Raw genomic sequence first — 14697 nt, 5'->3', positions numbered from 1 at the left:
GGGGGGGAGAGGGAGAGAGAGATACCGCATTAAATGCTCGAAATACATCTTCAACTCAAAATGTCGAATTTCAGCAGTATATGTTCATGTAATGGTTTGTAAAAGAAACCTTTTCCAATAACACGAACGCAACGACATATGTTGATGTGTGCTATATCCGATTCATTGGCATCACACAGACACATTGTATTTTGAAGAACTGAACTGTCTTAAGAAAAAGGAAGGCAAATCCTCCTCTGGGTAATGTACTACAATATAGACTGAAGTCAAGTTCACAAATACATATTAGGTCGCCGAGATAAACTAGTAGCTATATTATAACTTTTTAGTTATGTAGCTGAAAAATTAGCTGTCACCAAAATATTGATCTAATTAAATTTTTAGAAAAATGTGAGCTAAATTTAAGCTTATCTTTTAGCCTAATTTTTTTTAGCCATCATTTAGCTACAGTTACATGGCAATCCCGTATTGGTTTAGCTACACTCTGCCGTATGTACTCACTTGAGCACGCGCTGCTCCCGGTCGTACTTGAGCACCTGGTCCTTGATGTGCACCTTGTGCGCGTAGCGCTGGCGCACGGCGATGAGGGCGTGCTTGTCCGGCGGCACGTTGCGCTGCTGCACCAGGTAGCGGCACGACGCGTTCCTCGGGTACACCCCGGGGTAGTTGGGGCTCTGGACGCGGCACGGGCGCACGTCGCAGCGCTCCAGGACGCGGTCGCAGTACGTGTCCGGGACCAGCTCGCCGCGCCACGTCGCCACCGAGCTGTTGCCGTAGCGGAGGCGCGCCGACGAGCGGCGCAGGAACTTGTAGGCCAGCTTGAAGTCGAAGTTGTAGCCGATACCCTAGAGACAAAAAAGAAAGACGGCGGGCTTGTTAGATACACGTGAGACTGCTGCTGCGGGCAATACCTACTATCAATGACATATGACATTGCTCGACAAACGCTGTAAAGTTTGGAGTGAGTTACGGTGAAGTATATCTACCGATGCACTTGGTGCGCCCATTTGTCTACAATTCATTCGGTAAATGACGGGGGCTCGACCCGCTCCCCGCTCAGCGCCTGCGAGACTCGGGGTAGGCCAGCCCGCAGTACACGAATGCACAGCAGACACGATATTGCCTACCTATCAGGCGCTTGGAGAGCTCCTCGGAGCGACAGAACTTGGCAGGTTCGCTTACGGCGAATAAGAGGGACGCAACTTTCCAGGTAGTACCTTGAGCCTGAGCCACGGTGAACCAGGGCGCATCAACGTAACTTTACAGTGGTATACTCGCTGTAGCTTGCGGTAAAAATGCACCGTAGCCAAACTCTCGCCCAACCAAAGGCTGCGGCCGTCCTCATCCAACTATGGATGTTTAAATGTGAAAAACACTATTTTTATGCGGAATAATAAATGTTTGATGATAATCCATTCTAAAACAATCTATTAACTGTTCCATTGTCAAGTTGCGATTTGAAACTGTGAAATTATAAAGATAATTATCAAAAACACAATGCATCGACTTATTTGTGTCATCACCGAGTAAGGACTGTACGTCGAAAACTTTACTTCGGTTACCGGTGAGACATCCTGAGCAAAACCACGCTAAAACACATACACCACCACATATGTATGATATGCGAAGACGGAACGGGTTTCGTTGAAAAGGAAGGTGTGAAGGGAAGAGAGTTGCAAGTTAACGTGATGTGCGGCCGTTCAATAATGCAGACAGACCCCCCTCCATCATCCCCCCACTTCACATTACCCCACCAACGCAGCCCGTATCTCCGTTCCTTATAAATGCGCGCAGAGGCTCTATATTTAAATTTCAAATCATATCCCGCGCCTTACTTAGGCCCCTCATTTTTGTCCCCGCCCGCCCTGCCGTGGGAGTGTTGCGTGCGTGTCTGAGGCGACGCACCTGCCCGCCAGGCCGGTCGCGCAGCGCCGGCCAGCCCAGGCTGGCAGCTGAGCCGACCCAAGAGCGCCGCCAGGTTTATGCATTCGCAAATAAGATTCAAATGAAATACTCCCGCGCTCTTTTCCTCACCAGAACAAATAAGAAAAGTTAACCCAAAAAATAAATAAATCAGGCATAAGATGGATTTTGTTAATCGCGTTCTTCTCCTTTTTTTACCGTCCCCCACTGAATGAAACACACGCTGACATCATCATTTACATGGTGGTTCGGTGGAGTGACACATCGTGCTCCCTGTCCACGCGCGCACACACACACACACACACACACGCGATGAAACAGACGAGGGCGCTAGGAATGATTACATTTCAAATGTGACTGCCTTTTGCATGCATGAGCGACGAGCAGCGGGGCCAGGTGACGACAAGTGACGCCCCCTCCCCTATACCCCCTTCCTCCCAAACGGCCTCGCACAGCGCATTTAAAAATATTCATTAAACGCGACAGGTGTGGGGCGCGGATGGGAGAAAGAGAGGGAAGGAGGCAGAGAGAAAGGAAAATAAGGATATGAGGAGAAGCAAGGCGGAGGGGGAAAGGAGGTAGCCGAGGAAGTGTGGAGGCAAGGCCACGAACGGAAGTTAGACCGGCAAAATGAAGGGGGATGCAAAGAACCCGCAAGAATGTTGAAAGGAGAGAGAAAGAGAGGAGTGTTTGTGTGTGTGCGAGAGAGAGAGGGGGGAGGGGAGAGGACGGGGCGGGGGATGATGCGCAGCGGCTCTCGTGGTCGGGCTCTCTCAGCGAGCTCCAGCAGCAGAACAGGTGCATGAACTTGGCAAACTTTTCGACAAGACGGTGGTGGCGTTTGTAGGCGCGCGCGCGCGCGCGGCGGGGCCGGGCTCCGTGTAATATGGAGCGTGGCGAGACGTTTAAGGACTTCTTTTGAAGCCCTCTGCCCCACCCAGCCCCGCCCCCGCCTGCCGTGACCCGGACCGACCCCACGCCGCGCGCCGCCACCTCATAAACATACCGAGTCTGCTGCTGCTGCTAGTGCTCCTCCTCCTCCTCCTCATCCCCAACCCGCCCCTTCTGCTACTTCTGCTCCTCCACCCCACCCCGCCGCTGCTGCTGATGCTGCCGCTGGGTCACTGGCACCGCTGCTGCTGCTCCTCCCCATGTAGTAGTGCGCCTCGCACTCTGCTGTTGTGCGTGCGGGCCGGGGAGTGCCATGCCATCCGCCGGGACTGGTTCAAGCTCATCCCATAGCCGCGCTGTTGCTCGCTAGTGGGTACACCCGGGCTAACTGACTTAACTCTTCCGCTGTTTAAAAAAAAACCTTTCCGACGTGGCCGCAATTTATTTACCTATTGTTTTTCTTTTACACAAACATATTTACTACGGCGAAAAAGAAAGAAAAAGAGGTTCGCGAGTGTGATCGTTGGCGGGCTGTGTGAGGGAGAGGGTAAATAAGAGAGGATGAGTGAGAAAGAGGGTAAGGGGGAAGGGGGAGAGAGAGGGGAGAGAGACTGGGGTAAGCGAGAGAGTGAGAGATCGGAGGTGGTGGCCAGCGAGCCCGCCTGCCTGTAGCTTTACGGTGGGGCATAGCGACAGAGGACTTTATGGGCTGCCAGAGCGGGCGCCCGTAAACTGGGCACCGCCCACCCACGCCACGCCGCGCCACGCCACAGCGCGCAGTAGCATTGACGGCATGTGTGCCACTGAGGGGGTGGGGTGGGGGGGTAGGGGGTTACTCCTTGGGAAACTACTGAAGGCTAGATGAGATACCCATTGACCTTCCGAACGGGTGGGGCGTGTGTATATAGATATACAAAACCAAAAATACTGCTTCTGAGGGGGAAAGGGGGAAAGAAAATCGCGGGTGAGAAAGGGGAAAAAACACCGCACTGATTGGTTGCCGTTGTCGGCAGCTGAGGCCTAAACCGTGCCGACGGCTGGACGCTCGCTCTCTCTCTCTCTCTCTCTCTCTCTTGCTCTCTCTCTCTTTTCCTCTGGCACCCAGAGGCGTGTGGGCCCCCAATTTTTCTCCATGTCGTTTCCCGCAGGCGCCTTCCATACAGGCGTGGCAAGGGGGTACACACTGCAAACCACAAAAATGCAACCGGGAAAACAGAGGTACGACATATGTCCACAGTATTCGCAACAGTGAACAACAGTCATAAACTGACGACGTTGGCATACTCTAAAATTTAGTGCCCTACCCAACGCTTTAGAATGAATTTTAACAGTGTCGGACTGTACTTTTGTACCGTGCCGTAGGATAATGGCGAACAAAATTTAACATAATTTCACCGTTATTCCAATTAACAGTTTAAAACTTGTTATAATGCTACAGATTTTTTTACAGTGGCGTGGCCACCTTTTTAACGACACTAAATTTAATATAATTTTTTTAGAAGTGATCTTATAGGAGCATTACAATGTTGCGTCTAGTTACCTCTAACAAGGGCCTTAAAAATTTGCTGTCCACCGCATGTCAACTAATCAGAAAAACCACTACGGCTAATGCGTTTAAAGTATAAAGATAAAATTGCGGAAAATATAGTAGTCATCCTACCAAGGTGCGGCATACTAATAAAGGTGGTGACTAGGCTAGTGTGTCGGACAGGTATGACAGGGAGCCTAGGCGGAAAGGGGTTGGCGGAGTGGGAGAGAATGGAGGAAAATTAGGATTGGGGGGGGGGGAGGGGTCGGCCTGTGGCCCGAGGCAGCGGCGCCGCGGAGGAGGGGCAGGAGCGTCTCGTGGAGGTTTGAGGTTGACGTGGAACCTGAACAGCGGACGGAGGAGAGGAGAGTAGAGCGGCTACAGAGAGAGAGAGAGAGAGAGAGAGAGAGAGAGAGAGGGAGAGAGAGAGCGGCTCTGATGATTCCACTTTGAGCGAAACGAAACCCACCCCAGCCCGCCCTGCATTGCGGTCCGTTACCGAAGGCGGGGTGGGGCCGGGCGGCTGCGGACACGCGCCTCTTGGGATGCAGCTGGGGGTGGAGAGAGGGGGGGGGGGCTTGAATTCGGAAACTCGAGCAGCAAGTCGTGGAAACGCGCGCGCGCGCGAAGAAGCAGAATAAGAAGAAATGGTCGAAAATGGCCGCGATGCCTCGACAGTTAGTTTTTATTCATGGCCCGTCGCTCGCCCGACCGCATCCCCAAACTGTCCTCTCCACCCCGCCCCAAACCCCACCCCGCCAAGGCCACTGCATTAATCCCCCACGAGAGCTCGGCAACGCCGCCCCGCCCGGGAGACAGCTGGTCAGCGATGACAGACCAAATGATGTATCACAACGAGCCCGGCCGATCTGTTGGATACATCATACGCACGCACGCGCACTGCCAGAGCATCGCCAGGGGGTACGTCGGGTGCGAACACCATCTCTCTCTCTCTCCAGTTCCCCCTTCCTGCTCGCATATTCCCCGAGTCTTTTTCCTGCCACAGTTTTTGGACGGCGCAAAGCCGTGTGTTAATGCCTGTGCCATCCATCTTCTCTCTCTCTCTCTCTCTCTCTCCCCCCCCCTCTCTGCGCAATGAAAGAAGACCCTGTCATACAGATAGGAACAATGACGGACAGTAAGAAGCACAGAAATGGGAAGAGGGAAGGGGGGGGGGGACACGATGAAGGACTTCATTGAAGGAGGCCAGCATGCGCCAAGACCGCGAGAAGAGCTGCCAGACGGACCTACAAACGACCACCTTACGGAAACTTTTCTTCTCTTCACTTTGACATGTTTTTTCCCCCTGATTTCTCTCTAAGCCAAAGAAGCATACATAATAAAATTGTTGCCAAGCTCCCTGCGTGTGTCGTCCGCCTGCCGCCGGGCTGCGCGAACAGCCACATGAGCCAGATGCACTCCAACAAGGTCAGGAGCCAGCAGGCCAGGAGCAGTCTTTTTACTGCGGCGTAACCTACATATACTATGTTGCGGTTTGCGTACCCTGCGTGCCATACACATTTTTTATTATTTTCCAAGAGAAAAATAAGACAAAAATTTAAAATATTTGTGAAATGTACGATATGGGTGTCTGAAAATCCCTCCCCAGAAAAACGAATGACTGACGACTATCTTCAGCCTCCCCTACAATTGCTAAAATATCAAAGAACTGCTCTAAGGCCTGGTCAGGAGTCCTAGAGTCCCAGCAAATAATCATTATACTCAAAGAACTGCGATCAATAAACAATCTAAAACAGAATAACCATAGCGCCTTGCGGGACGAAAGGTATACGGTGGACCTTTAGTATGACAAGCATGTGGTTTTCCGAGCGATTCCTTCAACATTCTTTAGCATTTTATCTGTGGTGTTTACTGTTCCGTTTTCCTCTTCAGACTCCGGTTGCTTTCGAGTGAATGCCCGTCTAAATCTACAAACACGCAGGCTTCCGCGCCCTATACCAGTGAGCGAGCCCCAAATGACTCCGGCCCCAGCAGCCTGCTAGCGGACCTCGGAGGAAGCGAGGAGGAGGAAGAGGAGGAGGAGGAGGAGGAGGAGGAGGAGGAGGAGAGTGAGGAGGGGGGCATCTTTTCATGGGGGCGGCACCCATCTCGTTTGCGGGGCATTCACTCCAGGACTGCTGCTGAAAAGGCCGCCCGCCCACCCCGAGATACGGCTGCATGGCCACCTCTTCCTATATGAAACTTTAATTATTTCTTTTTTATACGTGTTTGTAAAGCGGAAGCAGACGCTTTAGAAAAGTGGAAGGTGTCCCGGAAGTGGTGCGGTTGCGAAGAGGAAGTCGCTTGATTCAAACATGCAAGTGCAAGTGTACGAACAAAGTCGACGGTTTCTACAATAGGGGGGCGGCTAAGAATGTGGACCCACAAAAGTGATGCAATAACCACAAATTCTCCGTTTTGCAGGGAAAAAAATATTGAAAAGACTGTTACATACTTACACTCATGAATCAAGTGTACACTGGTAAGTGAGAAAGTGCAAGTTAAATAATTGCAAGTGTTCCATTGCACAATATAGCTCACTCAAAAGCCGAAGGTGTTTAATGAATAGGTATAGGCAAACGAGAAGCACACTTAGAAGTGCACAGCTTCCGAGTTGAATGCTTGCCCCGGAAACGCAAGTAATCAACTCGAAACTGCACACTTACGAATGTTGAGCAATTGCACACTTGGGTTTCTTAAGTGCAGTCGCAACAGTCGATACCTTGTTGTCACAGGTTTACAGAGAGGAACGGTGTGGTAAGTGCTTACCTGCTCAGACAGCCGGCGCAGCTCCAGGGTGAGGTTGAGGCTCCTGGTCTCCGAGTAGTACACGGTGTAGCCCCACGCCGAGCCGCACCACTGGCCGCCCGTCGGCGGCCGGCCCTCCTCGCGCACCGACATGTGGCCGTCGGGGCAGCCGTCCTCGGTGAACGACACGAACTGCCCCACCGTGAACGTGTCGAACGTCAGCTGCGGACAGAAACGAGAAGACGGTGAGGGTCGCAGAAAAGGATAGAGAATGCCGCCGTCGAGAGTAGATTGCGTAGCAGAGGAGAAGGGCTCCCCTTCGCTCCCCCCTCGCCCTGGCCAGTGTGTCCCGCAGCCAGACGACCCCCCCCCCCTCCCGCCCCCATCCCGGGCCACTCCGTGCGGGCTGCCACCTTACCGTCGTCGTCCCCGACGACGCGCCGACGCTGCCGCTCTCCGGACAGTTTTAAAAGAGCTTGCTGACTCTGGCGACAACGACGTGTCAAGCAAAAGGGTGGCGGTGGAGGTCGAGAGGTGGTGGGAGAGGGGGTCCGAGCGCGTGAGGAGGGTCCCAAGCAGCAGCAGCGGGGCCCGGGGGACGCCGCGGCGCGGCTGTCATGCCCGGCGCAGTCAATGAGGCCGTCCGGTCCGACACCAGCGCGGCAACACTCTTCAACACTTAAAAGATCGGAAGAACAACGGGGGAAAAAAAGCTAAATAGCTTAATAGCTACAACCAATAATAGCTCATTATGGGAAGGCCAGACGTAGCTAACAAATTGGGCTGTGTCGCAAAATTTATGGCTATTCATCTTTTAAAAAATTGGCTGGTGTAGCTAAAAAGTTATCCATAGAGCTAAACATGACTGACTTTTCAGATACATAACGAAATTATTGGTAATCCTGTAGCATTTCCGGGGGGTTGTGCCGGTTGTGATGGAGGAAAAGTAAAGACGAAAAAAAATACAAAAAAAAACCTACTACTACTAAAGCCGCTTGTTTCCATTTTCGAACATACCTCAGGCACGTTCTAGGTTCTGCAGTCTTGAAATAGAGGCAACCGGGGATGGCCAGATAGAGACACAGACAATTTGCGACCAAGCAAGCTCTCCCCCTCCCCATTCCTTTAGTTAGGTATTCCCCCAAATTTTACCGAAAATTTCCGGGAAATTCCTGCAAATTTCCGGAAAATAACAAAAACTTCTTAAGACTGGGAATTTTTTTTGGCTGAGCGATTAGCGAAGCCCATTACTCCACTGACCGGAAAAGTTTCATTCTGTTTGTCTGTTTGTCTGTTTGTTTGTTTGTTTGTATGTCTGTCCGCACGATAACTCGAGAAAGAATTGAGATAGCGACCTGGGATTTTCAGGGTCGTTTTGTATCATAAAAAGACAGATCGAGTTCGAAGATGAGCATTCTAGCTCAAAAATTGGCTTTTTAAAAAATCAAAAACTACAGGTCGCAATATGTATTTTTATCAAATAATTTTTTATGGGTTCCTAAGGGGTAACTCGTCAAAGTAGAGCCCCATGGGCGAAAATTTCGTCCGTTTGGCTCTATCTTGTACCGTTTAGGTGCTAGGGGGCAATTCTTGGCAAAAAAGAGGTAAAAACGATCAAATGGTCGATTAAATCGTTAAAAAGACTTCATTTCGAAAAAATGTATATACACTCCTATTACCCCGTCTTGGGTGTCAGCGCCGCAGGCCTAGCTATATGTGCGCCAGGCGCGTCACAGCGTAACAGTGTTTCGTGAGATATCGCGAAGCCTGTTACGCGAGACGTGGTCTGGCGTACATATAGCTAGTTTATTTTTACCACCGGAAAGTTTCCTTTTCCCATGAAATTTTTCTAAATTTTCCGGAAACTTTCCAGGGCTTCCAACCCTACCCTCCCTCTCTCGGTCCTACCCGCGCCAAGCCCACGCGTGCCACATCCATTTTGCATTCGAGGCCCCCGCCACAGCCCCGGGCCCCGGGACCTAGGCACGCCTAGCTAAGGGATGCGGTTCGAAGCCTCTTCGAGCACTAGTCTGCATGTGTCCTCCTTCCAGCGCCCGCTCTCACCCTATCTCTCTTTCTCTGTCTCTCTATCCATCCCTGTCTCTCTCGCTCGTTCGCTCCAAGCGCGCAGTCTCAGGAGCGCAGCACCTACACAAGAGGAGATCCTGCAGAGAGGAGAAAGGGTCTGGGGCACGGTCGTCATATTAATGAACCACTGGAGAGGAGAGAGGGGAGAAAGAAAGAGACCAAGAGAGGGGAGAGAGAGAGAGAGAGGAAGAGAGAGAGAGAGAGGAAGAGAGAGAGAGAGGAAGAGAGAGAGAGAGAGAGAGGAAGAGAGAGAGAGAGGAAGAGAGAGAGAGAGAGAGAGGAAGAGAGAGAGAGAGGAAGAGAGAGAGAGAGAGCCGAGGGAAGACCTTAAACGGGAGTGGTCTCCCTCCGTTTTATGGCAAGGCGTCTTTATTTCATCAATCGAGGAAGCAAAGAAAAAGATAGGGGAAGCAGGCGGGGAGGGGGGGGGAAGAGAGGGGTGGGCGGACGGGCGCGTGGTTCGTCACGCACAGGAAGCAGCACCGCTCTCTTTGCCCCGGCGGAGATATTTTATCGCCGACTCATCAGCCGCTATAGCTTTGCTTGGACCGCGGCTCCCCGCAGCCGGCCCCGCCCCACAACCCACCCTACCCCGGCCGCCCCACCGAAACCCCACCGCAACCCGCCCCCCGTCCCCGCACGGGATAGGGATCGCCTCTCTACAATGGAGCGACATATTGCCGCCTACTTTGTATCCACGCGAGATGCCGTTACGCGTCGTTTCCATCAGGAGCTAGTTTCACAGCACTCGCCATAGGGGACCCCCCAAAAATTTTAAAACAGGGTGTCGAGCGCCGACCGAAAATAAAATTCCCGAACTTTTCCCGTATTTCCCGAGCAAAAATTGACGAAATTCCCGAGTATTGTAACCCTTTCAGATGAAAATTTTTCCTATCGAATGAGAGGTAAAAATTAACAAATGTCTAAATACTCTTGTTGACAGGAGCATGGCCGAGCAAAACAAAGGTATTCCCCATAGAAAATCGCGAGCGAAGCGAGCGAGAATTTTTTTGAAATGTTTTTGATATAAAGAGCTGTTTTAGAGGGATTAAGCTCTGTTGATAGACCCTTTCGACACCGTTCCTTTTTCACATCTGGTATCGTCAGCCGGGGTTGCTCTGGTGCCTGCTTGAGATCATACACCTACCAGACACCGGACCCATTTCAATGGGCGTCTTTCGGCCTTCCGCTAACGCTTTGAGATCATTACGGAAGGTGACCGCCATGAAAAAGTGCGAGCGAAGCGAGCGAGAATTTTTTTCGGTATTCTATGACAAAGAGAGTGGTTTATGAGCAGGAAAATGACAACTTAAAGTACCTTTTTGGTGCATTTTGCATCTCATTCCTGGAGAAAGACACGGCACTTTGAAATTTTTAGAGATTTCCCGAGTAGATTGCAAAATTCCCGGACTTTCCCCGAACTTTTCCCGGACCAATTTAATTCCCGTATAATTCCCGTATTTCCCGTATTTCCCGAGTCGCTCGACACCCTGTAAAATAAAGAAAAAAAATTACAAACAATGTACGTGCATGGCGAGTCAATTAGCTTGTTCTAGAAAAAGGACGAGCAAAGCAACAGCCGTGTGTGCGTACAGGGGTGGAAAAAAGGGTGGAGAGAGGGGAGAGAGAGAGAGAGGGGGAGGGGGAGAGAGAGAGAGAGAGAGAGAGAGAGAGAGAGAGAGAGAGAGAGAGAGGCGCGGCTGTGGTGGCGGCGGCGCGACGGCGCGATGGAGACGAACGCGAGGGCCGCACACCAAGTGAAAAATGGCCACATTTTCACGAGTAATGTAATTGCAAGGCCGCGAAAGTGCGCGCCGCGCCACGCCGAGACAGTCGTGCGGGTGGTGGGGGGAGAGGGGAGGGGTGGAAGGGGCTGGGCGGCAAGAGAAATAGTCGCGCCCGCCGCGGCCTCCCAGTACATCCTCGTCACTGTCCACGCAAGAGGGAATCCCTGACGGCGCCGTCGAGAAAAGACCGGCGCGAGTTGTTTTATACTTTTTCTTTCACCCCTTTCGTTTTTCTTTTCACGCCCATTTAAAGAACACCTGATGGAAAAGACGTGATGCGTGGCCACCGTATGGTCACACTTGCTGCTGTTTCTATTTATTTTTTTCAGTGACCGCCCCTTTGCTTTGCTGTACCGAAGCAGGGGTCACAAAATCACCTTCACAGATGGCCGTATCATCATGCGTTCCTTGCCTTTCTTTGTGGTGTTCTCTTTTTTTTCCTACTTGGCTCAAACAGAACGGACGTTTCACACGCATGACGGAACAACAAGCAGTCTGAGTAATGACGACGTCCTCTCAGGTAGAGGTTTGGAGGGGGAGGGGGGGGGGCACAACTAAAGCGGCGCGCAGCGAGGAGAATTGAGACAAACTGCCGTCATCACGTATTCCAGCTCCAGCGAGGCTCCTGGAGGGCCCGGGGCTCCATCAGTCGGGCGGGGCGGGGCGGGGCCGCACCAAGCCCCTGCGACACGTGTGCCATGCCGCTATCAGTCCACGGACAGGTAGCGCGGGGGCGTGGCGGGGCGGAACGTGGCGGGGCGTGGCGGGGCGGGACATGCGCTCAATTTACACCGCTCCTGCAGCTCGGACCGTAATGGCTGCCTCTCCTCTCGCTCCGTCGTCTGGCGCCCCACTTTCTTCTTCTTCTTCTTCTTCGTCTTCTTCTTCTTCTTCGCGACCCCTCCACGGCCGGGACCGTCTCCACCGCGGCGGTATAAGAGGGTTGGGGCCCGAGCCGATCCCCAGTCTAGCCTTGTTGTCGATCCTAAAGATTTAAAAAGTCCAAAACTTTTCTAGAAAAAAAAAAAGAAAAATTCTTGAACAATCCGTGCGAAAGACATCGTCCCTCACAACCAGGCTGTTAATTACTGTAGGCTGTTTCGTAACTGTGTTAATTTTTAAGATTTTTTTAAAGTTATGGCGCAAATTTTAAACAATTTTTTCCTCATACTTCGGCAGATCTACACATCAACGCGCTGCTGAACGCATCTGCGGTAGCAATGCGAGGGGGATGAAAAAAAAATCATCATCATCATGTATGAGTGGTGCCTGGAGTGGTGCTAATCACATGGCGAGTGTGGAGTGCGCGGCCCATGAAGCACTCGGCCTATCATTACACTCCCTCCCACTCCCCCCCCCGGGACCAAGCCCTTTCGATCCCACCACCACCACCACTACCATATTTCAGGCTGCACTCGCCAACGCGCCCTTCGGTTTTCGGTCTGCTCTCTCTCTCTCTCTCTGAAACACGATCGTAATGAATGAACGAGCGAATCCCAGCGGCAGCAGGCTGCCTGACCTCCCTCCCCCCCTTCCCTCTCTGTCTGTCTGTCTGTCTCTCTCTCTCCTCCCTCTCTGTGTACCCTACTTCCCACTCTGCTCCATCCAGGCCCGGCGGCGGATGCGCACATTTGAATAACCCGCGGAAAGTCGATACGATACATCGCCCGGGAGAGATGACTAGTTGTTATCAATACGAGTCGCACCACCCGTGCAGCGGAAAACGGCAGCCGCCAAACGCAAGGAGTTTTAAAAGGCGATCCGTTAGCACGTTGTAGTGCCTTTACAAAGGCACTACTTAATCCCCCTAGGTGCCTGCCTCCTAAAAGGCACGAAAGCATTAGCACACTTAAAAGGAGTAAGCAGTACATCTGTTTCTCTCCAAGTGAAAGTGTACAGAACAGCGGGGCAGAATACAATACGGGGGAGGGACGCCGGGTCGCCGAGGACGGCGATTGAAGGAGGCGGGGCGTGGGTGGTGCGGGCCGGGGAGAGAGCTAACCGTATGCCGGCCACCTTCAGCACCAAAACAGCAGGAGGGTTCCTGGAGCGGATGGAGGAAAGCTTCACCGCCGGGTCCCTGCCACTGCCCCCGCGCCTCGCTCCCAGACGACAAACAAAAGGAGCAGAGTTTCGGCGCTTGCCCCCCCCCCTCCCTCTCCCTCGCGTTTGTGCGGACCCGAAATGTGAAGAGTACATACGCCCCCGTAATATGCCCGCTCCATTTCTCCTTGTAGCTAATATTCTATATAGCCTTCTTGTCATTATGGCAACCGCCCGCCCGTCGCCCGTCGCGTCCAGAACATGATAGGATACCGACAAAAACACCTACAAACAACTAAAACATCTTTTCTGTTAGTTAACAACGTTTTCAAACGATTCTCCTCATCATTACATGTAATGTACACACTGCACTGGTGAACACAGATGCTGAAAGTTCCACACCAGATATAATTCGCAGTGTTCCCATTGTGCATTAGACATTTTGCAAGTGTTTCAAACTAATACTTAGTAATTGCACACTACGAGGTGTGCAATTCAGTCACACATACGCAAGTGTGCAATATTTGCGTATTTGTATTACCAGTGCATTTCTTACTATTTCGTTAGCTGTTTTCCGCAGACGCCGCGCGATTTCTCATCCGGCCGCGATACTAAACCTCCTTATGCAGCAACAGCACCTTCCGAGATGAACGTCACCGCCTTATGCATGACGAGGGGGGAGATACAGAGGGGATTGAGGGGGGGGGGGGCTTGGCCGGCGCCCCGGGATCAGCGGAAGTTTGAGCAGTTTAATCCAAACGCGCAATGCAATCTGGCAAGAGATTCTCTCCCCCCCTCCCTCCAACGTCCCCTTCCCCCCGAGCCCTGAAGGCTTCCCCGGCTGTAGGGGCGACTCGTACCCACTAGTACTCGCCAAGCAAACACTACCTTCCCGTGGCGTCAACAGCAGTGTTTCACACCACCCCGCTCCGCTACCCCTCTAACGGTGTCCCTTCTTTGCACGCCAACATACGCTGTTGTCGTTGACACACTAAAACCCGGATGACTAGACACAAATACCACAAAAGACACAATGTTGAAAAACACAACGTTTTCACTGCGACTATGAGTTAGATTATGGCAAATGTACTGTCAATGATAATGCAACATAAATTATGAATATAATAAAAAAAATACAAGTTTAAAGGCATGAACAATCACGAAAAAGTTGGGAGCAGATGTCCCACTCAAGCTGTAATTTCTGTTTAATGAAAAAAAATACCCACATAGAATCATCGAATACATCCGACACGAACATTGTGTCTGTACAGCCAGCACCACACTCACGCGCGCGCTCACGCACACATACACACACGCATGAGCGCTTATGGCACCTGCTGACAAACTTGAGTAATTTGTCAGGTGTGCGTCAGGCAAATCCCCCCCACCCCCACCCCGCGCATATACACACTACCACACGAGTGCTGCGGTGGCCTAAGACACAAAGCCCCAACCACGAGCACACACCTTACCTGCCCACTCACACACGCACATTTCTCGTCGCGAATCTACGTTCCGTGTGAAGCTCCATATCAGGGGGACCATAGCACCGCCGCGATGCCCGCATTAGATACGTTTTACCTTTTCCCCCAACCGAAATGCATGCATAGTAGACTGGCACTTAAAAATCACTTTTTAGATATTTAAAGGTCTTAGGGTCAGACTTTGTTTCTTTCGATGAAAAAAAAA

The 14697-nt window shown here is 51.8% G+C and overlaps 1 protein-coding gene across 1 annotated transcript in view; it reads right to left on the bottom strand.

The window, feature by feature from the left end:
- The window catches only part of LOC113218292 (uncharacterized), a gene marked incomplete at its 3' end in the record, with an annotated part of 273427 nt that overhangs the window by 36567 nt on the left and 222163 nt on the right, over window positions 1-14697 (bottom strand). The window contains exons 4-5 of the mRNA XM_052271370.1: window positions 7112-7312; window positions 502-845 (exon numbers count right to left, since the gene is read on the bottom strand). Of these exons, the coding sequence (XP_052127330.1) occupies window positions 502-845; window positions 7112-7312 (545 nt within the window). The remainder of the gene's footprint in view (window positions 1-501; window positions 846-7111; window positions 7313-14697) is intronic.

Source organism: Frankliniella occidentalis, unplaced genomic scaffold, assembly GCF_000697945.3.
Source record: "Frankliniella occidentalis isolate FOCC.00 unplaced genomic scaffold, Focc_3.1 Scaffold159, whole genome shotgun sequence".
In the NCBI taxonomy this organism is placed as follows: Eukaryota; Metazoa; Arthropoda; class Insecta; order Thysanoptera; family Thripidae; genus Frankliniella; species Frankliniella occidentalis.
The sequence above is the reverse complement of the archived record's forward strand: the minus strand, read 5'-3'. Positions and strand labels throughout refer to the sequence as shown.